The sequence below is a fragment of the Urtica dioica genome, chromosome 3, assembly GCF_054948205.1.
Source record: "Urtica dioica subsp. dioica isolate 48M chromosome 3, U.dioica_male_clone48M_v1_H2, whole genome shotgun sequence".
Taxonomy (NCBI): Eukaryota; Viridiplantae; Streptophyta; class Magnoliopsida; order Rosales; family Urticaceae; genus Urtica; species Urtica dioica.
Window position 1 is genome coordinate 48,713,093 of NC_142758.1, and position 12,910 is coordinate 48,726,002.

Below are 12,910 nucleotides of genomic sequence, written 5' to 3' on the forward strand. Positions count from 1 at the left end.
CGCCGAGGTTAGGGGGGCTCGACCACATCACAGCCATGAGTTTGAATTCGACTAGGGTAATAACAATAATTATTATACCAGGCTAACTCATGTATAACATTGAAATCCTTTTAAATTTTTTACTAAGCTACCTCGTGCAACCGTATGGCTTGGATGGCAGACTCTGAAACTTTGGACGAAGATGACCATCGAAGAATCAATGGTCTTGCTGCGTCATTCATGATATTTCATAAATCATTGACATTATTTTGGGTATGCACTCGTACACCCAGACTTGCAGCAGCAATAGAAACGCTTCAAGATGCACCGTCCTCGTCTTCGACAGATTTTTGCCCCTACTTTGGTAACGAATGACTTCACGGTGTCCATGAAGTGGTCTCAAACAACATTTCACCGGGAAAAGTAGTTGATTGCATATGGGTCATCAACAATCTTTATATAAGACTGAGTCAGCATGGCTATTGTTGGTTGAGCCGGGATGAGCACGTTGTAGAGGAAGTCGAGAAGAATAAAGCAGACTCTTTTCTGATCATCCTCCTACCCTTTGCTGGACTCAATTAGAGCGGCAAAGTTGACATGGGTGGCAAGTGCCCCATTCTTGAAGGTCTCCACGTACATGCCTTTTTTCGGCAATGTACGTTCTTGTACTTGTAATCCTTATTGTTGTACAAATCGTCAATCTTCAAGCCTGTAATTTCACTGAAATGTGGCCTTGTAAACTCTCTAGGCAATCCCCCGATCTCGATTAGCAATTTCTCGTTCGATGGAGACACTCCCTCGATGTACCCGGTCCTCATCATAAGGTTGTCGAGGATCTTTGGGAACCGAGTTATTAAGGGCATATCCAGAAAATACTGATAACACGTCTCTCTGAACAACTCTAACTCAGAGGCCGACATATCTACGATATTTTTAAACGTCGCCACATCCCCATGGAAGTTAAAGTTGATCTGAATGATTGTTTCCTCTGGAACGTACCTCATCCACCCCTAAACATCAAACAAGAAGGTATTTGGCACTGTTAGTATACAAACCAATAATTATTTAGTTACATGTTTGTCCCTTTTTTCACTGAATTAGCTACAATTTGTAACTAATAGTAATACTCGAGAATTAGTTACTAAGTTGTCACTAATCTTTATGGTTGAGTGACAACTTAATTAGTGACAAGTTTGTAACTAATTCCAGTGAATTAGTTACAAACATTTAACTACTTCTAGTGAAATAATTACAAAGCTTCACTAAATATTCACATGTTGGAAGAATTAAGTTACAACAGTGACACTAAACCTAGAACTAGGTTTGAAGATTTAGTGACATGCATGTCATTAATACTTCAAACCTTTCCATATTTAGCTACACCATAATCCTGCAAATCTATCAATGTTTTGTGACTCATGACGAACTAATCATGTAAAGCTCCTAAGATTTTCTATACACCAAACCACCTGCACCAAACACATCAGAATCAAAATAAACCTAAAACATAGTCATTCTTAAGCACACACATCAGATTTGAATAACCGTAATTGCAAATAACACCAGAAGAACAAAATAATAGATTGAAAATTCAAAACCTTACCGAAGGCGGCTGTTTTGGGCAAGGCGCGATGACATAAGCGTTAGCATCCCCATTCGAGATATCTTCCTCTACATTTGTTGGTTTAAAACGTTTTTCACTGGAATTCTTCAAGGATGGAGCCTTGCGCTTGGACCAGAATGATTTGGGAATGTCTGATGAAACCTTCTTCGATGTTTCAGGCTTGTTTGATGAATACCCAACCCTAGAACTCCGATGTGGTGGAGAAACGTCAATGGATGTCGATTTTTTAGGATTTCTAGATTTTGCATGCTTTTTCAAAGGGCTTTTCTTCTTCATTTCTTTTTAGGGTTTGAAAGTGTTTCTTGGTTTTGAAATCGTGACGAAAGACAACGTCTTTTCGGCGTGTTTTTTTTTTTGTCGTGGTTGAGGGGTTAGCAAATGAGAACATAAGAGAATGGGAAGAGAAGGTACATGCACATAAGAAGAAGGAAATACCTTTGGGGCTGGTGGTGGTCGCCGTTGATGTGTGGTGGTTCTGCAATGTCTGATATTGCTTGGTGGTCGTCGTGAAGAAAGAAGAGAGAGAACTGGGGAAAAGAAAAAAAAAAGAGAATATGAATGTGAAGGGACATCGTTTGGGGGGTTGCCGAAGGAGGGAAAAAAAAACAAAAATAGAGGGAAATAGGATTATAGGGGCTGAATGGTAATAGCCTAATACATTTTCAAATGAATAGTCGTATGGTAAATGTATGGTAAATTTTTTGTTTTGATAGATTTTGGTAAAGTGCCCCAAAATCACTCCTAGTTTTGGCAATTCCCCCAGTAATAAGTATTGGGCCTTATATAATAGCCCATCCCAAGCCAAAGCCCATTTAAACCAATCTTTTGAAGCCCATAAACCCAAAACCAAACCATTTCGAAAGATCGATCGCCACAAATTAACCGAGAAGAAGAAGAACCGAAGAAGGCGCGTAATAGCCTGAATCAGAAGTCCCAAAGAAGATTCGTTCTTCAAAACCCAAATTCGAACTACGAAAAAAAAGGAAGAAGAAGAAGAAGACTTTCGCTTTCTCTCTCTCTCTCTCTCTTAAAACTCCATTGACAGGTATGGAAGCTTTCAACTCAAGCCCAGAGGACTTTGCCGTCGGTTGCTTCCTCTCCTTCAAGACCACATTCGGCGACGAGTTTCGAGCTCACGTCGTCGCTTTCGATCGGCTCTCCAACATTCTCGTTCTTCATATCCTAATTCTCAAGCCCTAGAAATAATTTCAGTTCATTATTTATTTGTAAGTTTTTTTTTTCTTCCTTGACTTTTGATTTCGCGAATCCGTACAAGAGAGCGATAAATCAGGTCCGAGACGGAACATTAGGCTCTTGAAGGTGAATTACATCAAAGAGCTTGCTTTCCTGAGCCAAGACGAAGATCCGATCGATGATAAGAAGTGTTATCTCGATCTCAACGCTCTTCACGCCAAAGAAGAATTGGCGATTCGGTAATTTTTTTTATTTTATATTTTTTACTATTGCCTTTGGTTTGCATTTTCGTATGTGTTTTGTTTGAGTTCGATTTTGATCGCAGACAAGCGGAGACGGAGGCGGAGAGAATCGGCGTCGGTGTTACCTCCGAAGCTCAGAGCATTTTCGATGCACTGTCTAAAACGTAAGAGTTCTTCTTTCTATTCTTCTTCATTTCTATGAACCCAATCTTTAGTTTGTGCAATGTTAGAGAGAGAAGCTAGGGAGAGTTGAAAGTGAGTGATGAGAGTAATTTCGACATATAAGATTGTTTTTAGTGGTAACTATTGTACAGGACACTAAAACTAGTGCCACAAATGGATTCTCTATACAGATATGATCCAATAATTAGATTTTTCTTTATTGCTGCTTGTAAGGAATATGAAAATGGCTGCGACAGTTGTGAAATGTCTAGGGTTGGAAAGGAAGCGAGAATTGACTGACTGGGTTAAGAAACTTAAAGAGTACAAGAAGTGTTTTTGGTGTGTTTGTCGGTAATTTATGTCGTTGCCTGTGTTAAATCTACTGCCTTTCAAACCAGAAATTAAAAAAAGCAGAGATTGTTAATACTGCTTGAACGATGAACGATCACATTCGCTTTGATTAAAAAAGCAGAGTTGTGAAATGTCTAGGGTTGGAAAGGAAGCGAGAATTGACTGACTGGGTTAAGAAACTTAAGAGTACAAGAAGTGTTTTTGGTGTGTTTGTCGGTAATTTATGTCATTACCTGTGTTAAATCTACTGCCTTTTAAACCAGAAATTAAAAAAGCAGAGATTGTTAATACTGCTTGAACGATGAACGATCACATTCGCTTTGATTTCACGCTTTCATTCACTATCATCACGCCTTCTATGAAATGTCTTAAGACGAAGTTTTAGAATCAGATCACCAGACATATATTTCGACCGACCAGTTTATTGATTGATCAAACACAGGCTTCCCGTTCGCTGGGACAAGACTGTCATAGTCGTGATGAACGAGGTTCGTGTAAGCAGTCCTTATCTCTCCGAAACTGTCCGCGGAGGAACTCCCGCGGCCAATGAGCGGGTCAAGAAAGTGGTGAGAGAGATGATAAATATTGAACAAGATTAAAAAAAAAGTGTTCTTATCGTTGTGAGCTTCATTGACGGTTTGAGCTTTTTGTGTAGATCGAGTATGAAAGGAAGAGGCTTCTTCAAACCCGAGGCCAGTGAAAAGTTATTGAAAATGTTGCCTCTTTCCTCGGCTGACATATTCAAAGTACACATATTGTGTGAGACAAATCGGTAAGGGTCGTGAAGTTATATATGCGAGGTATTTTCCGCCGAGCACATTTTCAGTTTCTTAATATTTTTTATCAAGGATATTCACAGCATTTGTACTCTGAACTACATGCTGTTAATTATTGCAGCTCGTTTTGAAGGCGGTTTCTCGTGTTATCTTTATTATATTTTTTACCAAAAAAACGAAAGACCGATATAATGTCTTAGACTATGAACTATCGGAATAGTGCATATCAGCGGGGGTCGAAGAAGTTAAAAGTGTTGATAGTTTAGTTTCTTCTCATCGGTTAATCCTGATTTTTTATAGGCTGTTTACGTGATTTATCTTTTTGGTTCTCGTCAATGCCCGAGGGATGGGTTTGGTTAGTGAAAGGTAAGCTTTTTAGATTTATAATTATTCATAAGATCTCTTATTGGCAGAAATGTGCTTTTGCTTCTTCACATAGAAGTTTGATTTAAGATCAAACTAGTTCTGTCTTTTGGGGAGTTTTGTGTGGGTTGACAGGGCTTAGAGAAGGATATTAAGTTAAGAAAATTATATTAAAAAAAAATATGTTAAATAATACTCATGAAATTGAAATACACGTTACAAATTTACAATATCCTCTCTGAATTTGGACATATTACCAATGTATTTATTGGTGTGTACTTTTTGTTTGTTTGTGGCTTGTTTTATGCTATGCACTGTTGTGCGTTTTTGTTTCATTATCTTGTGCGACTTTGTCACAAGTCTTACGTTACATTGAAATTTTTGTCATATTTTGAAAACATGGAACAGGGAAAAGAAAAAAAGTTTCTTCATGACAAATGCTTCGTTCAATCCATTTCCTTAAAAGTCAACAAGGGACTAAATACTGGGCAATAGTGTTCCAACTTCCAAGCATAGGTCTTTCATTTAAATTTCATTTTTGGTTTCCTATCTTCCATTACACCGTTTTTTTTTAACATTGTTATGTTTCAAGTTTCAACGAGAAACAATGTCATATTCCTTAACAAACAAAATAAAAACGACGAGAAAGAAAAGAGTTGTCACAAAGATTAGCTTATATTTTATTTATTTTTTAATTTGCTTAATGAAGTGATTGGTACATGTAGTTGGTTTGTCAATTCAAAGTTATCACATTCACATACGCCTAAATACTAGTCGCGTATTATTTAAAAAAGAAAAAGGATTAAGTTGTGGTATTTTCTAATAGTAAATAACCCCAGATACTATATGTAATGTCTATCTACCTGAAATCCAAGGCAGCGAGATTTCAATTTTTTTTTTTTGGGTGTTAGATGAGAATAACATCTGAGGTTTCCATGACAATCGTGATAGGTAATAATAAGGACATCCTATAAAATCTAGACATGTTTCTAGTTTCTACCATTTCTGTTTGACGAAGAAGAAAGTAATAATAATAAATAGCTTAATAAGTGACGAGGAATCTGAACATTTTATAGAACAAATTCCATAAATAATTCGCAATATAGGGATAAGAAAGAAAAGGATAATTCCACAGGACAATAATTAATGTGCAACGTCCAATTTTAGTGACCTAGTTGAACATTTTACTCCAGCATCTAGTTCTTCGCAACACTAAGTGATAGGGTCAGTGACTATCTAGTTATATGAAACTTTAAAAATGTCTAAATAGTCAATGTTTCATTAATTTTTGGTAAATAATAACATAAATCTATTTACGCAGAGTAAATTTATAATAAATATATGCAAATAACGTTAGTTACGTCATATTTTTAACTATTTACAAAATATTTATGGGTATACACGAAACGTTGACTAAAATGCAAATATTTATGTTTTTGTTGTTTATATGGATATGTATTTGTATTAACTATTACTCTTAGTCATTGAGAGTGTGAATCAGGCATATATATATTGGTCAAATAAAAGCTCATCATTCAGGAGCGTAATGAGGCTAAAAATAAGGGAGTTTTCCAAAACTAGGAGTAAATAGAGGGCAAATGACTTTTTTGGACGTTTTTTTTAAAAGGTCAGCAATAGGACCTCTTCATTTATTTCTATTTATGTAATTACCATTATACCCTTATTTATTTTCTATTTATTTTTTTTTTTAAGAATCCTAAAAACTAAACCCTACTCTCAATCTCTCCTTTCTTTTCATTTCGGCTTCATCTTCTTATCCACTGCACTTGTTTCATCTCCTCCATTGTCTCCGTCGCATCACCTCCATTGGCGTCGTGTCCCATTGTCGTCGGGGTGTCTGGATCTCAGCCGGCGTCCGTCCTCTCTCTCAAACTTGACGGCCATCCCTCCTCTCTCTCTTAGTTCGCGCCGTCCGTCGTCTTCCAAGGCCACCCACCTTCGCCGCCGTCTCTCTCTGCCCTTTCCGGCGCAGCAAGCTCCCACATTGACACTCTTTTCGCTCTTTATTCCGGTAAGCTCCCTCATACATAGCCATTTCGTTACAGTGTTTGTGACCAACGTTGTCACGAAAGATTCAGCATGACTCAATATTTTCGTGACAATATAGTCACAAAACGAAATTATTTCGTGACTGTCACGAAACTAAATTATTTCGTGACACCCATAGTCACGAAAGCTTCAGCATGACTCCATATTTCGTGACAATATAGTCACAAAACGAAATTATTTCGTGACACTATTGTCACGAAATTAAATTATTTCGTGACACCCCTAGTCACGAAAGCTTCAGCATGACTCCATATTTTGTCATTGCAGACTTTAGTTTCGTGACACTATTGTCACGATATTAAATTATTTCGTGACACTATTGTCACGAAATTAAATTATTTCGTGACACTATTGTCACGAAACTAAAGTCTGCAATGACAAACATGAACGATATTATATAATATGGATTCAAGTGCTTACTATATATCTGCGCATATAATAAAGTTTTATGAGAAAATAATTTAATGTGACTTTATCTCCACTATTTGCAGTTATGAAAGACATTCATACCTTCGTCAAGCATAGCGGTAGATGGGTGAAACATGAACGATACGAGGCTGGCCCTGGGTGTGCAGTGGGAATCTTAATACCGGCAAAAGCAACGTACGAGGTGTTTATGCAGCTATTGTATGCCACGCTCAATCGCTCACCTAAAAATCAAGTCCTCCGTGTTTCTTATGAGACAGAAGGGTCGGTACCCCCAGTAAGTATTGACTCCGACCTAAGTTTGAAATGTTACTTGCATCTTCGGAAGGAGAAACCGGACAGATCCAAATTTAGTTTGGTAGTAGATATGGAGCCATTGAAGCAAGAGCCGTTGGTTTCGGACTCAGGCGTTGGTTCAACTCCGACCACCGGTCAACCAGCACAAGCGGACATTCAGGCTAGTTCTCCTAAGTCGGAGGCTAGTTCTCCTAAGTCGGAGGCTAGTTCTCCCGAGATCCCCGACCCGAATCAGAGTCATTCAGGCACACCATGGCAGACCCCTCCGCGCTCAGGCACTCCAAAACGGTTTAGTACGCCTTGCTCTAGAACGAGGAGGACGAGTCAATGCGATACGCCTTCCACGGATAACCAAAATATGCATCCTGACCTTGATGTGTCAGATATGCACTCTCCGCTGAGACTAGTCAAAGGAGGATTGTACGCCAACAAAGCAACTCTGAAGAAACATTTATGCATGTTAGCAATCACGAAACATTTTACGTTCAAGACGAAGACTTCTAACAAACGGTATATCCATGTTGTTTGTCGAGATGACTCATGCGCGTGGTCTGTTCGTGGAGTAAAAAAGACTACATCCGAGATCTTTGAAGTGAGGAGGTGACTTATTACTTATTTATACATTGATATTATCGTGGTGACCCGAAATTAACATTGCTCTTACATTCTTGCAGGTATGATTCTGAGCACACGTGTGCTACACAATTCAGACAAGGAGAACATCCTCAGGCTACGTCCACATTTGTAGGCGAGACTATGAAACACAGGTACATCGATCCCTCATGTTCACCATGCAAACCCAAAGACATCATGTCCTACATGCAACAAGATTTTGGAGTGGACATGTCCTACAAAAAAGCATGGAGGTCAAGACAGGCGGCACTATCATCATTGTTTGGCACCGATGATGCATCGTATAGATCTCTGCCTAAATTCATGTACATGTGGTCGACTAACAATCCAAGTTCGTCATTCGACCTTGTCACAACTCCTCGATCCCACCGTTTCAAATACTTCTTCATGTCGTTTAGTGCTTGGAAAAGGGGGTGGAAGTATCTACGGCCCGTAGTTATCATCGACGGCACTTTTTTGAAGAGTTACTATAAAGGCACACTGTTTTCAGCATGTGGTATGGATGCGAATGAACAAGTTTACCCCCTCGCATTCGGCGCTGGTGATTCAGAATCTACTGAATCGTGGGTTTACTTCTTGACAAGGTTAAAGGAAGCAATCGGGGAGAGGTCACATCAGGTCATAGTGTCTGACAGGAACGCGGGAATCATTAACAGTGTGAAAAAGGTTTTCACTAACTCAGACCATGGTTATTGCATGTTTCATCTTTTGAAGAACGTGAAGAACCAAATCAAAGGTCTATCAAAAGAGGTGAATTGGACGTTCTATGCTGCAGCAAAGGCATACACGTATGCAGAGTTTGAAAAGTATATGCTTATGATAGATGAGGAAGATCCAAGAGTCCGAGCGTATCTTCAGAACGACGTAGGCTACGAAAAATGGGCTCGTAGTTTCTACACGGAGAAGAGGTACTCAATAATGACATCAAACAATGCCGAGTCGCTGAATGCAATGAATGTCAAACCGAGAGAGTTCCCTATTGCCAAGCTATTTGATTTTCTCCGGGAGAGAATGAGTAAATGGTTTTACGAACGTAGAGAAAAAGCGTTGGGAACATTGACGATCCTTTGCGTTGACGCGAATAAAAAACTTGAAGAATACCACGCTAAATCTACTGGACTGGGGGTACGTGATAGGCATTCAATTTTTAATTTTTTTTATAAGATGTTTTTTTATTATAACCCGTAAACAAAATGGTATTGGGTGCGGAACAGGTGCGTCCATCATCGGTGTACGAGTTTGAAGTCGTTGATAGAGAGGGGCAAAAGTGGGCTGTAAATTTGAGAGAGAAGACATGTAGTTGCCGTGTCTTTCAAACTGACAACTTTATCTGTCCCCACGGCATTGCGGCTTGCGGTGTTCGAAACTTCGCAGTTGAGAAGTACATATCAAATTACTACACCACCGAATATTGGAGAAGTTGTTATGCAGGTGTAATTCATCCAATTGGCAGCGAGGAGTCGTGGAATTTTCCAGAGGAAGTCACGCAAAAAATAGTAAATCCACCTCATGTTGCGGCTCGTGCCGCCGGAAGACCGAAAAAGAAAAGAATACCCTCTCAATGGGAAGGGGATGAGGATAGAAGGAATAAATGCAGTCGCTGTGGTGGAGTAGGACATAATCGAGCCACATGTCGCAACGCGATCCCGACCCACCATAGCCGACCCCGAACATGAGCTCGATTGTTCCTTTTTTTAAAACTTTTTATTTGATGTACCAATTTGGATTTGTACTTTACTTTATTTCTCACTTAGTTTGTTATGTTTGTTATGGATTTTTATATTTCTCATTCGTGACGTTTTAGTCCCATTAAACAATTTCTCACTGACAGAGAAGTCACGAAATAACAATTCTTCGTGACATAGAAGTCACGACATCAAATTTTTTCGTGACAGAGACGTCACGAAATCATCATTTTTCATGACATATAAGTCACGACATCCAATTATTTCGTGACAGCGAAGTCACGACATCATCATTTTTCATGACATAGAAGTCACGACATCCAATTGTTTCGTGACAGGGAAGTCACGAAATCATCATTTTTCATGAAATAGAAATCACGACATTCAATTGTTTCGTGACAGAGAAGTCACGATATCATCATTTTAGTGACAGAGAAGTCACGACATCAAGGGGCTTAAAGCATTTTATTTTATTTTATTTTAAAACCTCTTTAAACCATTTGTACGTATAAAACAATTGAGAATTATTTGAAACCCTAAATCCCCAAATTCGACCCAGATCTCTTTTGCTGTCTCTCGTCTGATCTATCTTCATCGCCGGTGAGGTTTCAACTTGAGAATGGCAGTGAACCGCGCTTCTTCATCGCAACACTCTTATTCTTCGCACACGAAGCACGAACGCATAGACTCGACAACGACGAGAGACTCGACGACGATGAGAGACTCTCCAGGTGAATTTCTGTGTAAATGCGGCGTGCAATGGGTCGAGAGGACGTCATGGACCAAGGAAAATCCCGGTAGGAGGTTCAGAAATTGCCACGTGACGACGGTAAGGATTTTGATTTTGAATGTTTGGTTGAAATTGATTAAAATCCTATTCTGAGAGTGGTTTGGATTTTTGGGTATTTGGGTTTTTCGTCCCAAAGGTATTTGGTTAATATTGGACTTGCAGTTGTCCACTTTGCAGCTAGCCCGGATATTGTATCCTGTTTGAATACAACCAGAACTCATATATGCTCTAATACAAGAAACAAATACCTGATTTTTGAGGCTATAATTGGTGATTTTCAGGCAGAGGGTGGGTGTGGTTTTTTTCAATGGGTTGATCCTGAAGTTTCTGAAAGAGCAAAGAAAATCATTCCAGGATTGTTGAGAAGAATTGACCAGTTGCAGTTGGATATTGAGCATCACTGTCGAGCAAATCGGAGGCTGAGATTGATTATTGTGTTGTTGGTTATTATGATGTTTGCTGTAATATATGTGTGTATGATGTAAACAGATTTCAAGGTAACAGATTTATGTGTGTATGCGTTGTATTGGATTATGTATTGTGTTTTGTAACAGATACAAATTCCATTTTCGTGACATAGAAGTCACGAAGTTCGAGCCATTTTCATGAACCATGATATCTTTCGTTGTTTTGACCGACTTGGTAATTGGGATATGGATATTTAATATCAATAAATGGCATTAATAGCAATTAAATTACTGAACAACTAACTTTGGAAGTTAGGTAAGAAAATTTATTTTAGCATTTACGTACAAAAGTTAGGTAAGGAATCCTCATATTTATCCGACCTTAAATATTTACCTCAGATCAAACTGATAATATTGTTCGAAAGAGTCTAACGGTGAAATGGACGCAAACAAAAAACAAAAAACGTCACGAAGTGCAGTGGTGTTTGTCATCCCTGGCTCTAAAAAACCTGGTTGAGCGGACGTACCTCTCCCGTAAGCCACTCAACCGGGGTCCACAAAGAGTAAAACCACGTCTTCGATGTAATCTCAACCACCGTAAAATGGAACGAGGGAGATAAATCTTCTTCTGGTGACTTGTACTTCGGACTGCTGAAAAATCACAAGTATTAGATCTCATTTTTATTTAAAATTACCAGACAATATATGTAAGAAGGAGAAAGATACTTACGCATTTTTGTGATTCGATTTAAGACCAACTTTAATCCATTTAGCCATTGCTGCAATATCTCCCACAGAAATCTCGTCTTTAGGGTAGGAGAATGGATAGACTGACGGTGGCCGAAGTGGTCGTGTGAACCTCGTAAACACAGCCGGCGCGGGTGTCGGTGTGAAGACCGCTGGCGCCCTCCTATGGCGAGTAGGCTTTTCATCAGATGATGAAATCATTATGAGCTTTCCAGGCATCTTCAACAACGAGGAACAGACCTCATCAGCCGCCTCTGGACGTCGCACAGGCGTTTTAGACTCCTGGGTCTCTTCAGCTCGGGCCTGGTCCTCGCCGGCTTGGGTCTGGTCCTCGCCGCCATCAGCGTGCATTTGGTTCCTGTCTACTTCTTTTGGCCCTTCATCTTCAGGACCTCTCCCACCGTCTTCGTCATCTTCACTATCATCTTTTTTCTTCTGCAGATCATCTTCTTTACATTGGCCTCCAATAGATGGCTGATCTTCATCATTTTTCTCGGCTTCTTTGTTCTCCAACTCATTTGATTTGTCCACAACTACTTCTTCCTTCTCCTCTTCTTTGTCATTCTCCTCTTCTTTGTCCTTCTCCTCTCCCTTGTTCTCTTCTTTGTCCTTCTCATCTTCTTTGTCCTTCACTTCTTCTTTGTCCTTTTCCTCTTCCTTGTTCTCTTCTTCTTCTCCTTGCTTCTCCGTCACCTCCTCCTCATATTTCTGGAGGTTGACAAAATCATCATCCTGAGATTGTTGCTTGTCCAGAACCTCTTTCAAGGTTTCTGAAATGGATCGCATTTCAGTGGAAAACTGCTTCTTCCACTCAAGAAACTCAATTCTGAAATGTTTCAGATCCTTTTCCATTGCGGACATGCGTATCTGCAATGTACAAATAATTTTGTATGAGAATAGAATCACGAAATTAAGTATTTTCGTGACATACAAGTCACGAAATCAATTATATTCGTGACATACTTTCGTGACGTAGATGTCACGACATCACGTATACTCGTGCCATAAAATCACGAATTTACTTTACTTAAGAAACCATTACCTCAATTGATGATGATGCAACAATGTCTTCTTTTTTCTTCTTCCCCCTCTTCTCAGAAGGGCTCACAACAGTCCTCGCAGTTTTCGCAGACTCTACCTCACCACCGATCGGCTTGAATTCGA

General features: G+C 39.3%; 2 protein-coding genes across 2 annotated transcripts; both read left to right on the forward strand.

The window, feature by feature from the left end:
- The first annotated feature begins 2,467 nt into the window (after positions 1-2,467).
- Positions 2,468-4,539, forward strand: LOC149403397 (uncharacterized). The gene is made up of 5 exons (XM_089608092.1): positions 2,468-2,779; positions 2,876-3,036; positions 3,123-3,203; positions 3,995-4,118; positions 4,208-4,539. The coding sequence occupies exons 1-5, from the start codon at positions 2,651-2,653 to the stop codon at positions 4,250-4,252; spliced, it is 540 nt and encodes a 179-aa protein (XP_089464218.1). The 5' UTR covers positions 2,468-2,650; the 3' UTR covers positions 4,253-4,539.
- A 3,942-nt stretch (positions 4,540-8,481) lies between these two features.
- LOC149403398 (protein FAR-RED ELONGATED HYPOCOTYL 3-like) lies at positions 8,482-9,915 on the forward strand. The gene is made up of 2 exons (XM_089609958.1): positions 8,482-9,242; positions 9,332-9,915. The coding sequence occupies exons 1-2, from the start codon at positions 8,505-8,507 to the stop codon at positions 9,791-9,793; spliced, it is 1,200 nt and encodes a 399-aa protein (XP_089466084.1). The 5' UTR covers positions 8,482-8,504; the 3' UTR covers positions 9,794-9,915.
- The last annotated feature ends 2,995 nt before the right edge of the window (positions 9,916-12,910 follow it).